Below are 26,755 nucleotides of genomic sequence, written 5' to 3'. Positions count from 1 at the left end.
ATTTTTCTGAAACTGAAGTTTTCAAGGGTGCACCCATCAAGAGACTTTCCAATAGGGAATAGATTACCTGCCGGCTTAGATTGTTAGTTAATGTCAACAACAACAGGCTATGTAACTGGGTAGATTTGAGGCGGGAATGACTATCTTAAAGACTTCATTTTGAAATTATTTTCATAAAAGCATTTTGTAGCCTAAAATATGCTTTGGATTTTGAATTGCAGGCTTCTAAACCATATGACGAACAATATGTCTCATCATATTATTTGGATCAGCAAATCTGCTGCACAGTGTAGACAGTTGCTACTGTAAATACTCTCAAGGTCTCCTCAAACCAACAATGTGGAGGAATTAAAATAAATGACCTTTCAATGACTGTCTAATTTCAGTCTAACCTGTTTTACGTGTAGGTTGAGTGTTGCAGAGGAGAAAGTGAACAACTTCAACTTGTTCAAATGTTTCCCAATAAAACCTTGTTATGAAACAGATATGCCCATTTACAGTAAATTACGACCGCCGTCATTCCCAAGAATTCAACAACTTCCCAGCGATCACATTCTCAGAGCCCTTTTTATGAAAAATCTGCAGGTTGAAATCCTACAAAAGGAGTGACCAGTGCCAGACCCGCTGATTGGAGTTGCATATAGGATGAGCTGCATACATAACCGATTATGGTCTGTGAGCTGGCCCCGAGGTACACCTCAAGGATTTCCTTTTGCATAATGAGTAAAAAAAAAAAAAAAAAAAAAAAAGCTATCCTCAATTAAACTGATTGAGTATAATTGGATAAATGAGCCAGACAACACTACTGGCACACTCTTGATTTCTTGGTTCGGTCAGGAATCTGAACACCATAATCTCTCACTGAATTTTCTTTCCATCAGCTTTCAGTTCATGGTGAGATCTTGTCTTGGCTAGGAACAAACAGCTTATTTCTAGCGATTGGGAACCTGCCGCTCATCATGGTTACTGTCTCTCCTGGTTGCAGGCCAATGAAGCCCACATCCTGCTGAACACCGAGCATCTCTACCAAGCTGATGGCCACGCAGTAAAAGAGATGCTGAAGGTCACTACGGTGCTCCACAATGCTGTGAAGTTGGCGCAGGTGTCCTTAGAGGACACAGACAAGGATGAGGACAAGTCCAATTTGCACAACGACCCTTTGGTGAGAGGACATTTTGTAGTTTTTTTTGTGTCATTTGACATTTTATCATGTCAGTACGGCTAAAATGACAAGACTGATAAGATTATCTGCTCACTGAATAGACGGTCAGCACTGTCTGCAGTCCAAGCTTTTCTGTATGTCAATACCTTTTTAGTGGAAAACTACACTTACAAATCCTTTACATCACACTATAGTTCAAGAAATGCGGATGTGACTGAGACTTGACTGTCTCAGTAAAATGTTCCTCTGGTTGACATTAAACTTGGCGTCTGTGGTGCTGAGTTTTAGTGTTTATGATCCCACACTGACATCCATCAAACAGGCATTGCAATAAATGATGGGCTCATAACAGGACATGTAATGTCAGTATTAAGTCCTTGTCCCTGACTACATTAAAAATATTTTTATCCAGAGCAGTGTGTGTGTGTGTGTGTGTGTGCGTGTGTGTGTGTTCTCTTTTGTTTATTAAGTCTCACTCTGTCTTCTTTCTAGATTTCAGACCTGAAAGCAGCTCAAGAGCTGGGAGTCTAGGTCAGGTCAACAGGAGTCTCTCTAAATGATTTACTGGGAAAAGAGCTGGACCTCAGGGTGAGTGAGGGAAACACCAAAATTCTCTGACATTTTTTTCCTGTCAACCTTGAGTCTTGACCACCCTAATGACAGAGGCAGCACTCTTAACACTCATAAGTAATGCATTGTTTCATTATTAGTTTTGGAGCAGCAGCAGCAGAAGTTTGCTAAATTTTTACTTTCCTTTACTGAACCAAAGCTGCTGCTTTTAGATGATAAAAGCTGTAAAATCCCAATGCAGTTGAGGGTTGTGTGTGATACAGAAGGTGACATAACTGTCTCATCCACAGGAAAAGAGAGCTGCTGCGATTGCTCGATGAGGCTGAAAAGGCCCTAAATGCTGCCATCATGGAGATTTTTGTATGTATTTCCTTGAAAGGTTTTGACATTGAGACTACACAAGACTTTAAAAAGAAAAAAATAATTAACATAACTTTTGTTTGAGACATGCTGAGCACCTTTGCGTCTGATATGACAAATCTGGATACCAAGATCAAGAAGAAAAGGCTGGAACTGGAGAGAAACCAGATGTAACACAAGACTCTGAGTGTCAGGTCAGTTTAAAACCATGTTTCCAAAATGTTGTTTCAGGCCCAGCTATCGCTAAGATGTTTACCATCTCCTCTGTCAATCTCCTGGGCCATTATAGATGGATGAATATCAGTTTGAAGAGGAGCTGCAATACTATTATCAGATCTACATGGAGAAGTACAAGAATCTCTGCTACTTGGAGTCTCAGTTGGAGGAATACAAGAAACGGGATCAGGAGGTCGGTGAATAGAGCTGTTGCCACGGGGTTTGAAAGTGTATTCGAAAGTTAATTTGGGTTTTGAAGGGCTCATGGCAGTGTTTGTTCTCTCTGTGTTTGTTTAAGATGCAGAGGGAGGAACATGAATGAAGGATGATGCTGAACCAACTGAGGGAAGACGAGAGGGGTCTTCTGTGCGATTCTTGTGAGACGATTTTACACGTATAAAGTTAAGCAATAGTCACCTAGTTTTATGGTTGCGCACCTCATATTTATGAAATCTATGTTCTGCGATGATAGATGAGGGTTCTGATATGGATGTTCCTGAGGACGAAGGTTCAGACTGTGACATTAGACACCTACTTCCTTCTAATCCACAGCCCACTCAAAATGACATCATGGCAGGTAAAAAAAAAACAAAACAGGTATAACTGTAGTCAGAATAAACTCTGTTACACTCTCCAAATGGTTCTGGTAGATTTTGGGTAATCCTACTGACATTGGTGGAAAAAATAACCTTTTTTGAGCTTAAATTGAGTTTTTTTTTCTTGTGTTGATTCTAGGAGGAAGAATCAACAATATGCAGGCTGGTTATAGTAGTAAGGTAAGCATGGTCAGAATGTTAATTTCCTCTTTGTTTGAATTTTAATGGAGCAAACTTCTCTCAGGTCTATAAAGTGACCCATGACATGAGCATCAAAGCTCCCATCAGTATTATTGACGGGGTTCACACACATCTGACGTTTGAGCAGATTTAAAAAGAACAGGCCATTTTAAAAATAGAAAAAGGCTGACTATTTATTTGATAAACTTCAGTCTTCAGTGTGTAAATTATTGTTGGATCAATGATGCTTATAAATCAGACTTTGAGTTTAGGTAATTGCAGTCATATGTCCTTGCTTCCCTCCTGCTCCAGAGACAAGACAGTGAAATTATCGAAGAAGATGATGAGGAGGAGGAGGATGAAGTAGAGGAGAGCCAGGATTTGGATTTTGGCAGTGGATAGGACAGTGATTTCTAGTTTGTTTCAACCTTTCCTCTGAGTGGGAGGCGTCACCAGCAGCTGCTTTAAGATGAGGATAATGTCACCAGTGGATCTTGATTTGTGGGAACCACATTGAGTTCCTGTGAGACTGTTATCTGAAGCGTGCTCCACCGGTCCTTCTAAGCATTAAAGATGAGCCGGACACTCCGATGAAACGCACAGTTGTCACCTGAATGGGCAACAATATATGACTGGTGTTCTACAAACAAACACAACCCTTGGGATTTAAAAGGTCTGCACGCACCCATGACCTGAGATAAAAAAAAATAAAGTTAAAGGTGCAAAAGACAACAATTTGAAAAAAAGTTGGACTCTGACCATATGTGGCTCATTGTGTCAACCCAGTAAGCAGGAGAACAGATTAGTGCGACAAGAGTGAGTGAGACACCAACTGACCGGGAGGTGTAAAAGCTGTTCATTGCGCCTTGAAATAATTATTCAAATATTAGCAGCTACTTATCAGAACTCCTGTCAGTGTAACACTCAATGTCCCAAAGGAGTGTGATTCCAACTTTACTTCACTCTGCCTTTTTTCATTTCTTCCCAATACCTCTTTAAAAATAAAATACTGATCTCAAAGTTTGTTCTTTCCAGCCCACACCTCCATCTATTCAGTTGTAGCCACTGAAGTATTGTTTGTATTTGTGTGACATCCATCAATATCTGTCACTTGCTATTTGTCTGAAGTGTTTGACTTCAGACATAAAATAAGAATTAAAAAATATCAACCTCAAAAAAGCTGGCAATAGTTTGAAGGCGGCCAGCGTCTGTCTTGAACACTTGAGACTGAAGTCAGTCTCTTTTAAGTCACCTGGAGGAGAAACACTCTTTAAAGATATGTAGCTGTCAATAAGCATATCTAGTCAGCACCACAACACAGATAAAAATGAAGAAGTGTCTGTTTGAGGCTATGTATTTCTGAGGAGACAGTGTCCCCATTGGTTTACATTGAAGGTGAAATGTGTCACCCCGACTTTGAGGGCTTATAAAATCCAAACCGTTTGAGTTTATACCAAGTTTTTAATAACTTTTGTTCAGCACAGTGTCATGAGTCATGTATAAATGTTTGAAGTCAATACAATTAACGCCCTAGAAGGAGATAGCATTTGTTCGATGTCCAAAATTGGACACTCTATTTTTTTATGATCAAATTTTTTTTTTTTATTTAAACAATAACACCAGTTACAGTCCGGGACATGACTTGAACGTGAATTTTTCACGCAACAAGTTTACATGTAAAGTATATGTAGAGAGGCAATTAGACACGAATTCACGTGTATATGCAAATAATGCGACGCGAATTTCACATGTTTGCGTAAGTTGAAAATATTCAACTTGTGTGACAAATTCGCGTGACATTGTGTCGAGACAGCCAATCAGTCTTGAGATTCCCCTGGCGTCACGCGAAAAAGTTCGTTTGGTGTGAACACGCCTTTACTGGTCGAAAGACATCTCTAAGGTATGATTCTGATAAGTTCCTTATGCGTGCACACACATACACCTACACACACACATATATGTAGACTCAATTCAGGGGAAATAAGGAAATTACAGTCGGGTCAAGTCAAGTAAGGGCAAAGCTAATCTTATAAGATCTTGCAGCGAATCAACTGCTCTGGACTCATGGTAAAATGGCAAATGGACTCAATTTTATATTTCGCTTTCATACCTTTGCGGCACTCAAACCGCTTTACTGTGTCATCTCATTCACACACACACTCACACACACACACTGATGGTGAAGGCTGCCATGCAAGGCCCCAATCTACTCATCAGGAGCAATTATGGGTTCAAAATCTTGGTCAAGGACACTTCGACATGGTCACCGGGGCCGAGGATTGAACTCGCAACCCTTGAGTTACTTGACAGCCACTCCACCCCTGAGCCATGCCGCTTGCTCTGCGCCAATTGTTTATGGTGGCCTCACGAGAACCATTAATTCTAGAAGTTGACAGTTCCAAATAAAAGTAAGTGCCCATTGCCTGATGGCACCTCAAGCAACTTCTTGCCAGCCATTAGACCAACTAATACAATATGCTTTTTAAGCTCAGTGATATTTATCTCTGACAGATCAATTACCAGAAGGACAAGTATTGTCACTGGATTGGTCACTGATACCAAGTCAGAGCGCTTGGCTGCCACCTTTAACCAGAACTGTGAGACAGGAGGGCAGTTCCACATCATATGCAAAAAGGTGCCAGAGACTTTCAGAGCATAAGCTACACAAGGGATCAGTGATCAACTTCATACGGTGGAGTTTGCGAGGGGTTAAGTATGTTCTGTGTATATAGTTAAAATGGATCTGCTGATGGTCTGGGTTACGGGAGGCCTCTCCAATATGTGTCCAAACAAGCAAAATCTGAATCCAAATTGGGGCAGTCATGCCTCCATATTCTGTCAAGTGGTAATTCGGTATAGGAGGTCTACAGGAAAAAATGATATAGAGCAGATATTGTACCTCTATTTTTACTTTGAGTGACAAGTAATTTGTGTAGTGTAAGAATAGGTAATGCTTGTTGTACTGGGGCACCTGTAAAGATGATCTAAGTTGGAGATAGAAAAAGAAAGAGTGTGCTGGCAAATTAAACCTGTCTCTAATGTCACGAAAGGTTCACAGCCCAGTGTCACAATATATGTTATTTAAAGTGCGAATGTTACTGTTATTCCAGGCGGAACATGAAATCGGTCTCCCTCCAATTAAGAGGCCAAAGTTGTTAAAGAGCAGTGTAAGTGTGTAACACTTACATTAGACACTGAAGCTCAGCTGCATGCCATGTCTGGATAAGTTGTGAAACTATAGGGCAAAAATGTAAGCAGCATTGTTTATTGGCTATATCAGCAAAAAGAGCCTCCTGCAAGCTCCAGGGCCTTACACAGTTTTCTTCTAACTTACGCCAGGAAACTGAGGCCACTGTGTCATGCCACACAAGTACTGGCCTAAGCACAAATGGCCAGAAGTAATACTTAAAGTTTGGTACAGATAAGCCTATATTTCTCTGTGTGGTGGATCCTTTGAGGCGCGGGCGCTTTCTGTTCCAAATAAACCGAAAAACTATAGAACTGATTTTGTCCGAATAACAGAGGAGAGAGGGGAATCATTGAACGAATAGAATTTATCCTGGACAGGATGTTCATTTTGACTATAGAAATACGGGCTCCGAGAGAGTTAGGAAGACTGATCCACCTGTCCAAGTCTGCTTTGACTCTATTTAATGTTTGTGTGTAGTTGTGCGTTACAATGTGGTTAAGAGATGGAAAAATTTGGATTTTGAGGTACTTAAAATTCTGTACAACTGGGATGCCAGCTGGAAATTGTAACCCTTTAGCCGAGTCATTAAGAGGGAGTAATTGTTTCGTCCAGTTGATCTTAAAGCCTAAGAGGCAGCTAAATTCCTCACAAATGGACAGTAAGTTAGGTATAAATTGCAGAGATAGATGGATGGATGGACAGACGGACGGACGGACGGACAGACAGACAGACAGACAGACAGACAGACAGACAGACAGACAGACAGACAGACAGACAGACAGACAGACAGACAGACAGACAGACAGACAGACAGACAGACAGACAGACAGACAGACAGACAGACAGACAGACAGACAGACAGACAGACAGACAGACAGACAGACAGATAGATAGATAGATACTTTATTAATCTCCAGGAGAAATTCATATGAGTGGCCTCTCCATAAAGACTAGCACGTCATCAGCATATAAAAACAGATGATGCAGAGTGTCTCAAACCCTCTCAGGATGATCTGGTGACTGGGAACAGCGTGGAGGCGAGTTGGCCAGTGAGTACCAGGGCTGAGGGATTTGAATACAGAATCCTTATCATATGAATAAAGTTTTAGCAAAAACCCATCCATTCCATCAATTTACTTCCGCTTATCCTGTTAAGGGTTGTGTGTGTGTGTGTGTGTGGGGGGGGGGGGGGGGGGCTGGAGCCTATCCCAGTTTCAGGCTTTCAGGCAAGAGACAGGGTTCACCCTGGACCAGTCACCAGTCCATCGCAGGGCCAACACATATACACAGACAACCATTCACACTTCACGGGCCTTCGCCTCCCTGCGGCCACTGGGGTGGAGTAGGAAATTGAAAAGTGGTAAGACTTACAAGATAGAAGCTTCAGTCTGACACAAAGTGTCAGTACAGAGCTGAGACCTGTGCCTTTAAGAACCCCTCCCATAACTGAGTGGAGAGTAGGACATGATGAGTTTTTGAGTGTTGTGTGATTAAAGCTAATAAATCCAATGAGGTTGGCCAAAAGTTGCATTTAATTTCAATTTGTCAGGAGTCCAGTGATGTGATTTGTGAAGCGGTGCGAGTTATAGCTCAGACTTGAGAAGCATCAGTTTGACAGTATGTATTTCTGAGGAAGGAAGGAAGGAAGGAAGGAAGGAAGGAAGGAAGGAAGGAAGGAAGGAAGGCATTTTTAGAGACCTAGGTGGCAACACATTTTGGCACTTCGGGGGTTAATTTTTTAAAAAAAAAAATTTTAATTGCCAAACCTGATGTGTGTGCCAAATTTGGTTAGTTTTTGAGCATGTTTAGGGGGAAGAATTGAGGTTAAAAGTGGCGGAGGAAAAAAAATTAAGAAACATAACTATAACAGTACAGTCTTCGCCCCAAAGTTCATTTGGGCTCAGGCCCTAATATGAATAAATATCAGCATATCAGTAAAATCCAATATTGAGCATCTGAAATTAATCTTGCATACAGAAATGAGCTGACAGTTAAAAAAAAAGTATTTTTTCCCATCTCTCTGTGAGTCATTTCAAAGAGAAACTATGCCTAGCAAACAAGTGGTGAACTGGAAAACTGGATGTCTTTGCATTTCAAAAGCACCTGTAGATGTTATCCAACCATTTTAAACAAATAGCATCTCAGCTGAATACACAAGTTAATCCAATGTGTAAATGGGGTCAGAGTTACAGAGAAGGTAAATTACTCAAGGACATTAAAGCCCCTTTCAAACTGCACCAAAAACACAGATGAACGCGGGGGTTTGGGCACTCTGGAAGGGTCGCCTCGACATTTCGACCCACGTCCACTGACCCTCCAAGCAACCCGGGTGTTCAGTGGCAAGAGCAACCAAAAACTGCATGCTCGATCTCATACCCACATACGACAAACAGTACGAAATAAGGGCTTGCCTCCTTCACCTGTAGTTTCTTCGGCTCCCTTCCAGATTCACCAAAAATTCCATCCTCCTCCGCTGCATTAGCGCTCTGACATTTTCCAATCTGTACCAAGTTTGTATGCTTTACAAGACACAAAATTGCAATGCACTCAACAACACAATGCTAACGTTTTGACTCGATGTCCATGCTGTCGTTAGTTTACCTCGCAGTGTTCCGGCGCACTTTTATGTGTAATGATGACATTGTCAGCATGATGACGCACAAGAGAGAAAAACAGGCACGCAGCCCTCACAGCGGGAGCTAATGCCGAGCAAACGCGGGCACAAAACCCGCATAGACACGCATGTTTCAGTGTGAAAGGGGTATAACAGTGCAGAGCAGAGGTGAGGTTAGATGTGTTTTATAAAGGGTACAGACACAAAGAGTGATAAAAAAACAAATTGAGAGACATAGGCAGTCTCTTTGCAAGCTCTCCCCAGCTGATCATCATTGACTCGCAGAGGAAATCAATCAGAGTTAGTGCGAGGCTTTATGCCCTTGGCAGTTAAATTTAACAGCCTTTGTCTTGCACCGCAGCTGCCCTCCTCCTCTCATTCTCCACGGGTGATTATGGTGCCCTGCTTATCGGTCCTCATTCCCCACCAACAAAGGAGGTGCCTGCTGCGACACCTCAAGAATCCACATGACGAGTTCTCGGCGGAGCCGTCCACGCTGTCGTTATCAGTCTCAACCACAGCCCAGTTGCTGTTCTACCCTGATTAAATTATATCTAATACACGCTACTTGCTCTTGATGTGTGTGTTTATGGAGGGACTTTGGGAAAAACTCAGATCTTTTGATGTGTCTCATTTTACTAACAGTGAGCCCATTGTTACACCATCGTAAAGTTTAAAGCACCTGACCGAATGTGAACCAGCTTGATACATGAAGTTCAAATGTTTTTTCAGAAAATGTAGAGATTTAAGCTCTTAATAATTCAATTACTTATACAAGTTATCAGCTGGCTATTTTGTCATTTCAATTGCCGTTTTACAAAGGCAATATTTTTTAGTTTAAAGACATTTCAAAAGCTCCACTCATTACTATTTTTATATCAACAATCAATCACAGGATATGATATGTAATATAAAGAGGGGTGTTGCTTTGTTTTGTTCGTCTGGTATTCGTTGTTTTTTGCAGATGCGGAACAAGTTCCTTTCTAGCCTCAGACTGAACACGACCTGCACAATATAAAACAACCGACATACAAATCTCGCTGGTGAAAATAGTGGAGCTGCTGGTACCACAACAGGGATAAGTCACACACGCAGTTATGTTTTACGTTAATAAAGTTGTAGAATGTAAGCCAGATAGGAAAAAAAAAAAGTATTTATTTTTACATCCCCCACTGTATCATTCTCAAAGGAAATGCCTGAGATCAGCCAGCCTTTTGGGATATAAAAACCTAGTACTCCCCCTATGACCTGTGTTTGTTTGCATTTGTAAATTTTAGTGATGCACTATAGCCCCACTCTAAGAGCATCGTATGCGTGCAGCTACATGTCTAGCAACTGTTGGCTCTCTCACATAGGAAGGCAGTGACCAACAGTTAAAATGCTATGAAGCATGGCGGATGGGGAAAAAAAGTGGGTTGACTCCAAAAGTGGGCCTTGCTAATCTTTTCAGCCTGCCTATCATCACCAGTGTTGGGCAGTAACTTGTTTCGTGGCAATGTTACTTAGTAACATGATGCTGTAATTTGATTAGTTTATCAGTAAGACTAATTTAACACTTTATAATTTCCAAACAGTAATTACATGATAGTTTACTTATCCAAGTTACAATACATTAATGTTGTGTTTCATCATTTCCAACAGAACACAGTGTTTTTGTCATCTAGACTGTAAAAGGAGAAGCTTTTTTTGCTGCCCATGAAGTCTCAGGTAGATGACATCACGTGTGCATGCCTGACTTTGGTGGCTACAAGTGTAAACAATCCAAGCATGGAAGGAGGGGGAGAAATGCACCACCTCATTAGTTGAAAGTACAGTCATTATTTTGAGTTTGTCTCGACCAAACACAAGAACACTCTTTTCCTTGACATCTATGTGGCACCAAAATGTCTTCAACCATGAAAAATCTAACATCCTGCACAGTAAAAATATAAAAAATTGAGAAAATACCAGGTGTAGAAAGAAATGCTCGGCTGGGGTCCAGTGCCAGTGGATGTCCTCCAGCAAAACAACCCAAGCTGGATTTCTCCCATCCAACATCAACTGTAAGTGAAGAAGGTCTGATGAAGCTTGTTGCTGGGTAGGTTACTGTATATCATGGAGGAAATGCTACATATTTCCACTGCTGGCTTACCCTTAGTGAGGTAACTAGTAATGTTACTACAACTCTAAATAATACTTTTGAAATCAAGTACCATCCAGTCATTTGATTACTTTTTAAGGGATGTATGAAGATTGTGTGCGCCAAAAAGTTGTACGCGTTACTGGCAAAGCAGACAAGCTCCATGTATACTGTTGATAGCCAGGCCTGACCACTTGTTACATGGATCCAAAATTGGAATCGTTGGAAGCAGCCCACAATTATTTACTCATCATTTTGTGTTCACATCTATGCCGACTGAAGCTGGAGCTGATAAATACCTCTCTTCCACAGGATCTTTTGACCTAGAAAGGAATGCTAATCAAATGAATTCTCACTACAAACAAAATCCTGATTTCAGAATTTTATTTTATTTTTATCAGCAACATCAAATTTGCAGGAGGATGGCCCGCGGTAGCCGGAACCAGCTCATCGGCCACTCATCTAAATTGTGCAGCAGATACTTCCGCTCCCTGAAATGTCGCTCCCGTCTTATTGCACCGTTTGCCTCGTCCTCCAACAGCACAGGTGCAGCCATTGTTGAAAGTTGCACATTCAGCACAATCGTGAAGGCTCTTTTATAGCCGCTTAAGTAATGCCAGCAGGTGTTTGGGTTTGTGTTTTTGGCTTTTTGTGCCCTATGTATGTGCGGTTGTCAAATAATGTCAGTTACCAAACACCACCACAGGGTGTCGCCAACAGACCAAAGTGCAGTTAACGCAGGAATTGACTTTCCGCCAACTTCTACGGCACCTCCAGAGTTGGCAGGAAACAGCGCAAGAATCGACAAACTTTTCACATTGATCCATCTGAACGTGAGCGCCGATCCTGGCGTACGCAAGTTTTTCTTGCGTAAACCGCGTTGATACATGAGGCCCCAGGCCCGCCTGAAGTTTGCTAGAGAGCATCTGGATGATCCAGAAGAGGATTAGGAGAATGTCAGATGAAACCAAAATAGAACTTTTTGGTAAAAACTCAACTTGATGTGTTTGGAGGAGAAAGAATGCTGAGTTGCATCCAAAGAACCTACTGTGAAGCATGGGGGTAGAAACATCATGCTATGGGGCTGTTTTTCTGCAAAGGGACCAGGAAGACTGATCCGTGTAAAGGAAAGAATGAATGGGGCCATGTATCGTGAGATTTTGGTGAAAACCTCCTTCTATCAGCAAGGGAATTGAAGATGAAACATTGCTGGGTCAAGGTCCTGGAGTGGCCTAGCCAGTCTCCAGATCTCAACCCCTTAGAAAATCTTTGGAGCGAGTTGAAAGTCCGTGTTGCCCAGCGACAGCCCCAAAACGTCACTGCTCCAGAGATCTGCATAGAGGAATGGGCCAAAATGCCAGCAACAGTGTGTGAAAACCTTGTGAAGACTTACAGAAAACGTTTGACCTCTGTAATTGCCAACAAAGGGTATATAACAAATATATAAGTATATAACTTTTTGTTATTGACCAAATACTTATTTTCCACCATAATTTGCAAGTAAATTCTTTAAAAATCAGACTGTGATTTGTCTGGATTTTTTTTTTCTTAGTTTGTCTCTCATAGTTGAGGTGTACCTGTGATGAATATTTCAGGCTGCTCTCATCTTTTTAAGTGGGAGAACTTGCACAATTGGTGGCTGACTAAATACTTTTTTGCCCCACTGTACTTCTGGACGAGCATTTCAAGCTAGGGAGTAAAACACTGATTTTCCTAACCCTTAAAGTGTAGCATGAAACTCCAGCTTTTACATTGTGCTGCTGGCATACTCAAGAAAAATGTAGCAAATAAAGACAGAAATCTACAGATCTAAAACTGTTACCTGTTTGTGCAAATCAGAGAATGAGTAGCATTCGTGTGTTGAGAGAAGAAAATATTATTTTCTGTGAAACACAAAAATTGATGACTGCAAAGATTGTAAGCATTTCCATTAGAAACCAATCAATAAACTACGAAGACAGCGAGGATAGATTGAGGATCTCTTAAGAAGTAAAAACTCAAAAGGAAGGATTACAGTAGTTACTAAAGTTGAATTAAAGCCCATATTTTGTTTGGTTTTTGCATTCCCTCCACCACTTCTTTCATTTTCCCCATGCTTGGTGGTCATCTTAATGTGCAACAAACATAACTAAATTTGCTGTATGTTGGATGTCAAGTCTGTAAATGAGCAGTACAAAGACACATTCAGAGACAGACAGCTCAGTTGCTAAAGCTCCAGAGGGCAATTTACAGCTCAGACTCTATCGAAAGAAAAGAAATGAACAGTTCAAGCATACACTCATGTATATACACTCAAAATTCTACAGTTTCAAAGCCAAGGGCTGTACAAACACACACACACACACACGTTCTCACCTATACGCACCAGCACAACAAGGAACTGAGTGACATAACTACAATTCTACAATTCTACAATTTCATTTAGCAGACGCTTTTGTCCAGAGCGACGTACGACACAAGCAAGAATTTAGACCTAATTAAGGAAAAGTCCATAGGAAGCGCAAAAGTGCTTCAGTTGTGATTTGGTCACAGGTACTGCCATCTAGTGGCAGACGTTGTGTCGCCCCCCCCTCCCTTTTTTTTTTTTTTTTTTTTTTTTTTGACAGACATACAACATGACACAACACAGTTAGTGCTACATAGTCACTAAGTGCTGGGTCTTGGACCCTCTGACTGATTCTACCCCAAAGAGGAGCAGAGTCAGGTTAAGTGCCTCGGTGCTCTGACTGACTTCCAAATAAAGAAAACAGGCAGCTTTTACAATCCCAACAAGTAAAAAAACAAACAAACTCCACAGCCATCTCTAGATCAACAAAACTGCCTGGAGAAAAGACATTAATTCTGCTAGCACAGAAAAAGCCATTTGCTCCTGTTTCTTAGGTTAGTGTATGTGTGTGTCCACTTGCCCCATATCCCACTGACGAGGTACAACTTTCCAATCCTACTTGATGGGCCAACTTCCGACTGGGACAGCCCTTCTTTCTGTTCTGCCAACTGATGGTGAAAAGGGGGACAAGATATGGATTCCCTTCATGCATGTGTGCGTGTGTGTGTGTATGTGTGTGCATGTGCGTGCATGCATCCACCGCGACCCATGTGTGAACTAGTTTGAGGATTTCGTGACGTGAAGTCATTTTGGGTTTGGACACCTATTTTAAAACAATTGTTGAAAAGTCATTGAATTGTTAACTCTTATTTAAACACATCACATAAACATATTAACCTTAGTGAAAAATTCATTCACAGACACCACCATTAATGAAGAATAAATGAACAGAGTCAATTAAACAGATTGTAACATGTGCACTGTCAATTTATGAAATGTTAGGGTTAAAAAAAATAGGCTGGCATGTTGTTACGTGTGAATAAGGATCTTACATGTTCATGTCATATATGACTGTACTGTATATCTGAGATTGTGTGATTCAATAACAGAGCAGCGGCCCATTTTAGCCGACTATCCTCTGCCGGAGTCTACGTCAGCCAAAATCTATCTATGGCAGCTCACTCATCCTCTGCCACCCCCATATACAGCTGGGCTCAAGACACACGCATACCACTTGCTCGGGTTTGGATGTTGCTCTGTTATAAAAGTAATAATACTCAGAGAAGCACTAAAATAAACAGAAGACCAGCGGAAACTTCCTCACACAGCGGAACCATCTGGCGTTGAAGATATACATTTCATCAATTCCCAGCTATTTGACAGTAAAAGTGAGTCCAGAATAATAATAAAAAAAAAAAAATCTGCCTCAAACAACATCTCAAATAAACTGTAGTAAAGGGCTTCTGCTAAATGTAGGTCAATAACCTAGCTAACAACTCGTTCATTGTTTGACTTTATGTGAGGCTTTCTGACTCTCAATTCAACCTCAGTGAGAGAGAGTCACAAAGATTTGTGGTATACATAGCAACCGTTGCCAGTAGCCTCTTTAACTGAATGATACTGACAGCTTCCAGCCCTCATTCAGTGGCTAGCTGCTCTTTCAGTGGTATTTATAGCGCCATTGATCGAGACAGATTTAGCCAAGGAGGAAAAGCAGCACTTGAGATTTAGCGGCTGATTATAGAAGTGTGTGTGTGTGTGTGTGTGTGTGTGTGTGTGTGTGTGTGTGTGTAAATGCACATTGCATGTCACAGTCACCTGCAGAATGTGGAAGGCAGAGAAGAGCCATTTCTACCTCGCTTGCTGTCTCTACTCCATTAGAATGTTCTCTGTGAATACGAAGGTCATCACATATTAAAAAGCCCCATCAGTTGCTGCACTGTCCTCTCACAAACCAGTCTGTTAATGGACAGAACACAGTGGTGAAAGTTGACAACAAGAGGGTTTACTGAAATAAAGGAATGAAAAATGAAATGCATATACCAACCACCACAAAGGTGCTGCTGCCGAGAGAGGAAGCTGGACAAGGGGTTGACAAAATAATGGCATCTCAAATGTGACATTACCACACACAGAAGGGCAAGAGCGACAATATTTTTCAGATTGTCCTACACTGGATGTCAGTTAATATAGTTTTGATGCTGGATGATGCATATGCCCTGGTTGGGTTTGTAAATATTGCCATACGCCATGCCTAGCTCCAAGCCAGCCATCTGGGCTTCTTACCTCTTAATCACAAAAAAATGTGAGACTCTGGGCACCAGCTATTCCAAGGGAAACCAGCAAGTAAATGGTTCAAGTGACTTTCACCTCTATACCAAGTCAGAAGACCAATTTACTTGTCAGGACCATTACTGCACCCCTCCCAAGAGTTTTTCCTGGCCTCACTCTACCTAGGGTTAGTTCACCATCTTTCCAGCTCTTCTGCACATGCTCTTGCTCCACATCTGCAATGCTGCAGCAGACAGGACAGTGTATGACAAACCCCAGGGGGCCGGGATCCCACCTGAGCATGTGCACACATGCCCCCAGTTTCATTGCACTAAAGGCTTCAAACATCAATAAATGCTTTATACATTAAACTCCTGGGTCCGCATTTCAAGATGGGTCTGGTCAGTTGGCACCATTATTGCAGAATCCTGAATGCACAGTTCTCCACAGAGGTGTTCACACAACACTAAAACTCTGAAAATGAAATGGAAGGCACAGAGACGGATTAAGGCTATCCATCTCTGTGGCTGTGTCTAACTGCACCATATTTGACGAGGAGAAGTGTTACAAGAATTTTTGTGCAACAGAAACAACAATGCAAGATTATTACACATTGTATTGTGGGTGTAGTGATTCCTTCTGCCTCTCACTGTCAGAGCTCAGCTGGTGACAGCCATGATGTTCATGTGCATGTGCACTGTTACCACTGCAGCTGCTGCACACTGTAGGTTGTTGAACTGATGTGAGAGAGACAAGCAGGAGCAGGTTATAGTAGCCTGCTCATATTAATGAAAAAATTTGCAAGGACCCTTCTGAAGCCAAAAAATAAAGAGGAAAAAGGCAGATGATGAGAAAAAGAGCAAGAAATATGTACAGTATGTTTGGTAACATAACATTGGGTGTCTGGGCAATTTTGGAAAAAAAAAAACAGTACTGTAGCTAGTCAACAAGCTGGCTAATGTTAGCTTACCGTGCTAGCTACACATCTGAGGAAAAAAATCACTAAATATCCTTGGAATCCAAATCCCTTTATTTGTGTATATACATTAGCTAGCTGTTGTTGTTGTTGTTGTTGTTATACTTAAACAAGAGTTATTATTCTTACACTTAAACAAGAGTTATTATATGGGCGGTGATAGGAGGTCCCAAAATCAAATTTTGCTTAGGGTCCTGTTCCAAAAGAATCCACTGTCAAAATTGCTCTTGAATCTTTTGGATGTGCACCAATTACCAAAGAGAACCTTTTCCTCAAGCAAATTCCGCACAGGAAAAAACAAGTATCAAAAGCGCTGTTTCTATGCTTATGGCACACACTCATAACTGTGAGGGAATAAACATTCACATATTTAGAAGTACGTCTTCCCTAAAGTAACTGAAGACGCCACGGGTTCTATTCTTGGTACATGCTGACCATACCTCAGACCATAACAGCTGAATTTTCTATAGTGTTCTCAAAGTAACCAGGGTCACGTCTGCTCTCTTGGGAGATTATCCTGTTGTTCACCAGAAAAAACATACGTGCCATCTCTACTCAGTCTGGCGTGTGAACCATATTTCTGTAACTTACAATGATACTCTAGGGCAATGGTTTTCAAACTGTGGTAGATACGCAAGCTCCCTCAAGTTGTACATGAAAGAATCCCAGAAATTTTTCTTTGAAAATAAAGACGTCAAAAACAATTAAAAAAAAAAAACCCACATAAAACAGTAAATACTTTTCAAATGAAAATATGCAAACTGAATTGTACCTCATAATAAGTTTTGGCCCTCTTGGAATTTTTGTGTCTGAGCCAAGCTCAAGGATTCGTGGCTATTTAAGCCACGCAGTCCAAGCATCCAAGACTCCTACTAATATTAGCAAAAAAACGACTCAAGACGGTAAGGATATTTTATTCAAGTTATGTCCACTTTGGATTCAGCTGGCGTTACGAAGAGCCAAGAAGCCAGTGTGTGGTGCGGTGAAGTTTTCAGCCGTGAATCCATGAAACCAGTGCATTATCACGTCTTATGTGAAAAGCCCATAGAGATATTAATATTATGGCTGCAACAAACATCTTTGGTGGTTTGACTTGTTAGGAACATGCCATGAAACACACCCAGTCTAGATCATTGTGATTTCTCTCTCTTCTGCTTTTAATTTCTAATTAAAAACTGACTGAAAAACACACAAGAATCAACAGCTGCACCACTCGTTCTCCTGTTTAATAGCAATGTCTCTCAACCATCAGCTGATGTTTCTCCCCCTTTCTCGCACTCTCTCCATGCTCAATCAGACATCATCCAAAATGAGGCAGTAGTTCCTTTAGTATTAAAAGACAGACAGTGGACGTGTCGATCTACAAGATCCACAGCAACAAATGAATGTTTCATCTTGGTGCACTCGAAAAACTCCCTGTGCTACCAATGTGTGGGTAAATACAGCAATTAAAGGCACTGCAAACAGATGTATTTGTATGTTTATATTTGCATACCACTGCAGAGTTGTAGCTGAATGAAGAAGGCTATGCTACTAAATTTGTAACTTTGGTCTTTGTGGTGGCACTTGGAGTGTCCCTTTTGTTCTGAGGTAGAACTTGGTTGAAAAACTTTGAAAAGCACTGCCCAAAGTTTACCTAAGTGATGGCCGATAAAGATAACTTGGTTTAAACACTCCACATTGGAAAGGGTGCTTTTTTAGTTTTGCATGTACAGTGAGTATATTTGTCAATTTGTTTCTAGTGGATCTTTATTTATTAAATTCCCCATAAGATGCCTTAAGAAGGGTTCAACAAATTTCCTCAATAAATTAGCATCACAAACACAATCTGAACATAGCAACTGGTGACCTTTTATTCTTGCATTTTCATGTCAAAGTTCGAAGAGATCACAAGAAACTGTATAATATTTCTCCATATTTGAAGCGCTGAAAAACACAGTAAACAGAAGCTTTAACAGTATCATGGTCAGTGCTTTTATCCAAAGTTCATGAAGAATACACCTGCTGAGCTTTGCCTACATGAACTCACAGCAACAGCACTGTCCAGCTGAGCTTTGGCCTTTCCCATTGAGAGGAGAGACCAGATTTAAATTTTTACTCACATCACCTCTTCAGTGATTTGGCACTGTATTTCCTCCTTCAGCATTCATCATGAACCAGTCGTACCTTTTTACATTCTGGTTCATGATGAGTTCTTTCCTCCCTCTCCTTTAACTCAATCTAGTTTGGAGTTTGTTCATGTCAGGGTCTCTAAAAAGCCCATCAAAATGATGATGGCATGACGGTAACGAAAAACCAGATGATGCTTTGAGAGCACAAAAAAAAAGACAAATCAACAAAAGACAAACCAACAAAAGGTTGCATGAGTGGGAGTTGAAGCTACAACTCAAACTAAAAGTACCAAATACAAAATTTGCATTCAAGAGTTACACAAACCTTCAGAAGTAAAGAGCATGGCAATGTGCAGTCTGCAAAAGCACAGGTGCACAATCATAAAGCTTAGAAGGTAAAAATAAGCTAAATTTAAAGTTGCAGCTACGAAAATATCTGCCTTACACAAAAATTACGAGGGTTAGGAATGTGCTTTGATTTCAATGCAGAACACGAATGTCATGGTCAAGTTTAGTTATGCACTTCTAGCTTTGGATTACTCATTTGCATTCTACATGAACTCTAGTTTTCTTTTTTACATTCTTCACTTTCCTGAATTTTTGGGTTTCTTGTTCATGGTTTGTGTTTTAATCTCTGAAGGATCATTTTTATTTTATTTTGCAATATCTTCCCTCCTGTGTCCTCATCTGCTTGATATTTTGTTGTCTTTGCCTGTTTCCTGCCTTTTTTGAGTCGTTCACCCGTGTCTTGTCTTCATAGTAGTCCTTGTCAATCACAGCCATTCCCCTGTATTTTTACCCATCAGTTCCTTCCCTGCCCTTGTGTCCCCCACCCTTTTCTTCTTGTGTTATTAGTTTGTATTTTAGTTAGGTTGTCTATATCAGTTCTTGTCAGATCCTTGTATTGTTCACACCACCGAGTCCTCCTGCCCTGTTTTCATGTAGTTTCAAGGTCCACAATTATGCTTGAGAGATCTTTAGGTGGTTAATTAGTGTTTAAAAGTTGATTAATAAATTGTTATTTTGCATCCATCCAGTTGTAACCTCCTTGCCCCTTCAGAAAAGTTTTCATGTGGCTAATTGCTTTTTTTTAATTAATTTGGTGAAACAGCATATTTTAAATTGTAAGAAGTTATTATTTGAATTATCATTCCTGAAAAAACATCAAAGACATTAAAGAGCAATGAAAATGGACAGTATAATGCCAGTTGAGTCCCTTGTTTAGTTAGTTGGTTCTACATGAACCAGAATATGTATGTCACATTCTACGAGCTAAATGTTTTGTTGGTATCAAAGAATTTTTTTGCCTCTACACCAGTGACCATCGTGGGCCAGAGGCTTTATGTTTTTGAGTTGGTCCTATTCTCGTTTACATGATATCTCAGGAACATCTTCAGAGAATCTCTTCAAATTTGGTGAAAATATCCACTGGTAGTCAATAATGAACTAATAAGATTTATGTATCGCAATCTCAAAAGTCAAGGTCACTGTGACAGGCACACATTGCAGATGCATACACCCATAATGCTGTATCTCTAATTTGTAGATTCTAAGGTTGAAACAATAGTTGATTCCCTGATCCTGACAGATTTATGGCTTAAAGATGAATAAGACTTTGCCATCTGTATGTAAGATTAAAGACAGAGATCAAGTTCAGGCATTAAGATTGCATAAAGTTAGTCAATAAGATTCTGTTATATTTTCTTTTTCCCCTCAACAGAATATTTCAACATGGAAGCTCTGAGCGTTGGTATCAAATTTTGAGATGTGATGTTTAGTGACCCTACTAACAGCACCTTTCGGAATGGGTTTTGATCTCATTGAGATATCACAGAATGCTGGAAGGTGAACACAAACAATGTCATCACCGTAAAAATGATCCATGTCAACAATGTCATGGTGGCAAAGGAAGAGGTGAAAATCTTTTATGTTTAGTAAAATTTCACATACATTTCTTCAAAAAAATCCACTACATTCCTAAACATTTCACAGGAGAAGATACTGAAAATGATGAAGAGGCATAACTGACAATTTCAACATTAGCAGGTGGAATGGCTGCTTCATATTTGAACGTTGTTTAGTATGGAATTTGAGAAGCTGGACATTTGTTTTTAGGAATTCTTCGCCAGTATCTGACACTGATGGAGATTCGCCCCATCCTGCATTGAGTTTGTGACTGCAGATGTTGGTATTACTGTAGTTACATTTTGCCATAGGTTTCATTCCCTGAGCTATATTTTAAATACACAAAATATTCCATCATGTTTTAATGATGACCTTGAACTGAGGTAAGGCTGTTTTTAAGATGTTTTTCATTTTTTCAGGTTGCCACAGCTCTGCACTTTCTCCAGAGCCAAAGGATAGTTCATGCAGATCTTAAGCCAAAGAATATAATGATGGTAGAACATGTCTGGAGCCACTGAAGTTAAAAGTCATCAACTTTGGTTGGTTTATAAGGCAAAACGTAGAAAAAATTAGGACACATGTAACATAACATTGTGTTGTACCTACAGACGGCATGCATCCTGAATACAGTGGGACAGCCTCCAGATGAAAGTACTTCAATGCACAGGTTGAGGGAGGGGTCCCTATGCTGTGAAGTTAATTATATCATCTAAGTAAACATTAATCAGTGCATAATTTACTTCAATGTCAGCCATAAATTAGCCTTTTTTTTTAAATCAAACATATGAGAACATATTAAAAAAAAAAAACATGTCTGAGTATCTACAGAGTTTGTCTTATTCTTATGCCACACAGACGTTCTTCAATGGAATGGGTAACTTTTCTGCCTTCTCGGACCGGCTGAGTCAGATGCTAGAGGTTTGTCCTACAAAATGGAATACACCAGGTGAAATACTAAAGCATCCATTTTTACCATGAAACCACCTTGTAAGTCCTGTCTGGCTGGAGCCTATCCCAGCTGACATTGTGGGGGAGAGAGGGTACACCCTGAACGGGTTGCCTGTCCATCGCAGGACCGTCAGGGGTTCAGTATCTTGCTCAAGGATACTTTGACATGGTCACCAGGGGAAGTGAGGATCGAACCAGTGACCCTTCGGTTACTAGACGGCAACTCTGAGCCATGCCGCCCCAACCCAAGTCCCAAGGAACAATTTACTTTATAGTACTGTGGGCCAAAATATTGAAAAGGCCATTTCTAACATGGCTGACAGTGGCCATTTTTTGGATTTAGGGTCCTCAAACAGTTGGCCCACATTTTGGCAAGGGGCATGGGAGCTAAAATAATATAGCCTTCATAAATGATAAATCTATTGAAGGATGAACCCCTGCTTTCCAAAGACAGAATTGTTTGAGATGACCCAACTAATGTACCCATACTCTTAATAGCACAACTTCTCCGCTAAAAAAAAGGTTACTATATTACACAAAAATAACAAAGTGATACTGGTCTTTAACACCTCCCCTCTGAGTCAGTTGGTTACGTTCAACAATGGAGCTTGTCACCAAACCACAAACTAGATTTCAACCTCTTGTCGCATCATATCAGATCAGATGCCAAACTACAAAAAAAAAAAAAAAAAAAATTCCAGGCTAAATGTTCACTGCATGAAAATCTTATTGAACTGAACTGAAAGAGTATACCAAGCACCACAAAGGTGTTGCAGCAGCAGGGAGGAAAGAGAAGGGGAGCTGAGCAAAAGACTCGCCCTTGGAAGGAAACACCAAAATATAAAAGGGCAACACATCAACTTAAGTTGTGCTTCCTAACTTAACTTACGTCACTCAGCGCTCAATCAATACTCACTGATCTCCTGACTTACAGTAGAGTCTGCTATCTGAAAGCACACTTGCTGGGGCTTTCTATTTAGACTGCTGAAGGATGACTAATCCACTATTTAAAGGGCTCAAGGCATACTGAGGACTTGTGGCAAACAATCTATTGGAGATGGAGGGGCAACTCCCTTTCAGAGAGTCTGTAGGTGGTCACTTACTGTGATAAAAATGTTTTCCTGTTTGTATGTCGGCTTTAGGGAAGGAACTGTAACACTGCCCTGACATCCTTCCTCCATAACTTGATCGAGATTTCAAGACGTAGCACTGACAGTTGCACAATTACAGTTCTATTATTTATTATAATCTTATTGTCTCGGTAAGGTTACTGACATTAGTTGTTGTAGTTGTAATTACTGTGATTATTTGTTAACAGTGATGCAGCTCGTGTCTGTCAGAAAGCAGTTTTTCATAACACACTGCTTTCAGTCAACATGCACATCAGCAAGTGCTGCTTATCCTGTCAGTCAAGGGGTTGAACGAGCAACCATTCTCTCACAAACATGCTTACTGCCATATGTGTCACAAAATGCTGTGGAAAATCTGGTAGAGCTTAACAGTGCAGTTATGGTATATAGATCTATACAACATACTTTAATAATGTAATTAAGACAGGAATAATTCACATCTTAGTTTATCGTTTACTCTGACAATGATCTTATTCAAGTTAAGGTCATCAGAAAATACTGTTTATATGGTAGTGTCTTAATCAGAGCATTTTCTTAATAAGATAAGATCAGATAAGATAAACCTTTATTTGTCCCTCAGTGGGGAAATTGGCACTGTTACAGCAGCAGAAATAGGATAATCAGGACACTATAAGAATGTTGCCATCCATGTGAATATTAATAGGTATAGAGTTACAACACAAATACAGCCCATTTCCATGCATGCACGGCAAAACCAGCATACTCATCATATGGGTTTCACATTTCGGTCAAAATACAGCTCGGGCTAACTAGTATGTTTTTGGTAGGTAATCCAAAGTATTTCACAAATTAAAATTGTATCTTAAATCAAATCAGTTAAGACATTTAAAGCCCCTTTAATGCTGCAAGAGGGAACACACCCTTTCACTCTTGTGTGGTCATTTACTCCATTCACTAAGCCTAAATTCAGTGGGAACATTTTGTGTTGTTTATCGTCACCCAGTGGTTGTAATTTCATTATAACGGGTCTATATTAGTTGAGACCAACTTTAATTCCACAAAGAACTTAGAAATGATAGCATAAATGTGCACTTTTCTTACCTGGCTAGTGCCTGGACCTTCGCAGTATGTCTCTCCTCCAGCTCAGCAAGCTTCTTCTTCAGCAGCTCTGTTTCCTGCCTAAGGCCTGCAGAATGCTCCATTTCTCCATCCAGCAGGCTGCGAAGAGACCTGCCGAACACATGAAGTACATGACTTGCGTTAAATAAGCCAATATAAAACCATGCTATTTTCTGTCCCGCTCAAATTCAAGAAATACCTTTTATACAAACAGTTGTACAATGACAACGTTGTCATTGTACAACTGTTTGTACAATGACAACGTTGTCATTGTACAAACACTTATACAATGACAATGTTGTCATTGTCTGTAATGCTGTATTTATATATAAAAGATTGCATAACCATTATGAAGTTTCTGTAATGAAAGACAGAGCAGCATTAAGCTTCAACTTCAGTCGACTGTGTGGCAACCGCTGTGTTTCATTTAAGGACCGAGATTTAAGTATACAACAATTCTGAAAATCTGGGCAGATAATAATGTTTATATTAAGAATATGGTAGAGAAGTGATGGCAATAGCAATACTTTTTTTGTCAGTGTATTTTATTTTTGTTAAACTCCATCTTACTTGCCAAAAGGCAAATACCAAACAACAGGGTGAATGTCAACTAACACCAATGTATGGCTGAGAGAATCAATACATTTCTACATACAGTGCCTATCAAGGACTAATCACAGGTGATTATAGACCGGATCTTCACCAGAGTGTGTGTGTGTATACGCACGTGCGTGCGTGTAATTGGTTGTGATCTCACAAATGTTTTTTACAGGCACAGTGCACTCAGTGGAAGTCTGGTTTAGGGCGAGCACAAACAAAATTTCCCTCTGTGAAAACACCTTTCTTGTTTTGACCTCTACATCCAAAATGAAGTTATAAAAGCAAAATCCATTTTTGAGAAGAGCGAAATATTATCTATGCTTTGCATTTTGCTCAACTGTCTTTTTTTGCAGTGGTTAAATCAGTGTAAATCACAGCCTCTGGTGGCTTATTGCTAGAAACAAAACACAGCAGTTTCTAGCCAAGTCAGCACAAAAAGGCTTCACGTCTCTTGATAAAAACAAAACAAGCTGACAACATTTGAAAAGGAAAGGTCATCCAATATCTTTCAGTCTGTGTGTGTGAGTGTGTGTGCATATATCTGTGAGTATGTGCATGTTTGTTGGGGGTTTGCAAGCAGCAGATAAGGAGGATATCTTCCAACGCACCCATTTTGTTCCTCCAGCTCGTCCTTTCTGTTCATCATGGCTACAAGGGCCTGACGCAGCTCTACTGTAAAGAAGAGAGAGACCACAGTCAGATATCTATGCTGAAAACAACTTACAATGAAAACAAACATTACACATTGCAATATGGAAACTAATCAAAACCTTTTGTTCCAGAGAAGACATAACAAAAAGGCATTTTAAGAAGAAGACAAAATAAAATGGAGAAAATAATTTAAGATGCAAGAAAAACACCAAAGACCTGCTCGAATATGATTCAGCTACATACTAATGTGTCAAGCAGCCACGAGTACGCACACGAAATGTCAAACTGATTGAATTGTTGTAACTCACGGTTGGGATTTCGTGATATCACCACTGTTGTACTACTGAACTGACCCACAGGATCACTAGGATTTGAGGCCAGTGTCAGCTGGGTCCTAATTATCCTCAGCATTACAGTCAATATGTACCAAAAACATTGTCTTCCAATTGCTGGTTACTTTGGCTGATATACCAGCTGGATTTTAGAGGTTACAAGCCACATAGTTGGTAAAGAGAGCAACGCTGATACACTGACATAACCAGCAGATGCTTGCGCTTTATTCAGATGTCACTCTTATGTACATCTGATGTGACTTTTTGCAGTCAGGGAGAGATTTCCTCAGAAATGTTTGCAGTATATTGTTTTAGTGCTGTAAGAATTACTGAGCTTTTGTAAATTAATCTTATTTGTCACTGAAGCGAGTCAGTACTGTTCTTAAATACTGCAAAGTACCCAAAACAAAAGTAAAATATGTACTCTGAAGCTACATACAGAAATGGCTACATATGTGTACAAAAGCTGCTTCCCTCTCAAAAATTGAGACCCTTTATTACAATTTTACCCTTTGAGAGATTCAACTCACTAATCAGAGAGATTTTCTGAATCTGGTGGGCAGATTTCTTTTACTTTGGCAAGAGCTGTTCTAGCTGTGTCCTCCTTATCCATTCGTGAGCTAAAATAAGCTAAGCTGCAGGCTGCAGTAGGACTATCTTTGAAAATATTAGAACTCTAATACTGAAGTTGTGGGACAGTAGGAGGCTGTTGTTCCCATGAGTGTAATGCAATCACATGCGTGTACCTCAAAAACTAACAAACAGATTTTTATTTAATTTGGTGGAAAAATAAAAAACAAGGACCTGGTAATTTTTCATTTTTAGATACAATCTTGATCAAATCGGATCCTGATGACTGATCTAGGTCATTGGCAGCATTTAACAATTCGTGGTATATTTCTTAATGCGTGAGACAAATTTTGATCAGATTTCTTTAGTCAAGAACATTTCAGCTTCAGTAATGATCTTGATCATATGGACCTGTGAAACAAGAGACTAATTTTGGATACAATGGAAAATATTCACATATTTTGATGACATTTACAGAGGCCTTGCATTTTGACAGCTGAATAACTATTGAGCTTCCCGACATGGTATGGATCCAGTTGTGTTCTGGGTCGGGAATTCGGAAGACCCATTTTTTTGAAGTGGGGACAATAATTTATCAACAGATTTTAAGGATAGTATCTATATATTCTATCCACAAAGCCATGTAATTTTGATGGAGGTGTGCACTATGAGAGCTTTGTAGTTCTAAAGGAGGGTGAACAAGATATGGTGCATGAGATCATTCATATTTTCATTCAAAAGGATTATTGGCATAGCTTATGAGTTCTACTTCCAATGATCAATTTTTGATTTCAATAAAAATTGCATATTTAGAGTTTTGGTCTTTTAGTTGGGTATTACAAAGAATT

At 40.1% G+C, this 26,755-nt stretch overlaps 2 protein-coding genes across 3 annotated transcripts in view; one reads left to right on the top strand and one right to left on the bottom strand.

Annotated features, from left to right (window-relative positions):
* The window catches only part of snx29 (sorting nexin 29), a 187,443-nt gene that overhangs the window by 141,226 nt on the left and 19,462 nt on the right, over window positions 1-26,755 (bottom strand). For both annotated transcript variants that reach the window (XM_086195588.1, XM_086195589.1), the window contains 2 exons: window positions 24,963-25,026; window positions 23,737-23,865 (listed from right to left, as the gene is read on the bottom strand). In XM_086195588.1, the coding sequence (XP_086051714.1) occupies window positions 23,737-23,865; window positions 24,963-25,026 (193 nt within the window). The remainder of the gene's footprint in view (window positions 1-23,736; window positions 23,866-24,962; window positions 25,027-26,755) is intronic.
* On the top strand, window positions 2,484-3,534 carry LOC147239354 (clusterin-associated protein 1 homolog). The gene is made up of 5 exons (XM_086196496.1): window positions 2,484-2,501; window positions 2,607-2,685; window positions 2,781-2,885; window positions 3,044-3,084; window positions 3,397-3,534. Exons 2-5 carry the CDS (start codon window positions 2,634-2,636, stop codon window positions 3,484-3,486), a joined length of 288 nt encoding a protein of 95 aa, XP_086052622.1. The 5' UTR covers window positions 2,484-2,501; window positions 2,607-2,633; the 3' UTR covers window positions 3,487-3,534.

Source organism: Aulostomus chinensis, chromosome 23, assembly GCF_037954235.1.
Source record: "Aulostomus chinensis isolate RoL2024-O1b breed Wild chromosome 23, RoL_Achi_v1.0, whole genome shotgun sequence".
Lineage (NCBI taxonomy): Eukaryota > Metazoa > Chordata > Actinopteri > Syngnathiformes > Aulostomidae > Aulostomus > Aulostomus chinensis.
This window is presented reverse-complemented; position numbering and strand designations above follow the sequence as displayed.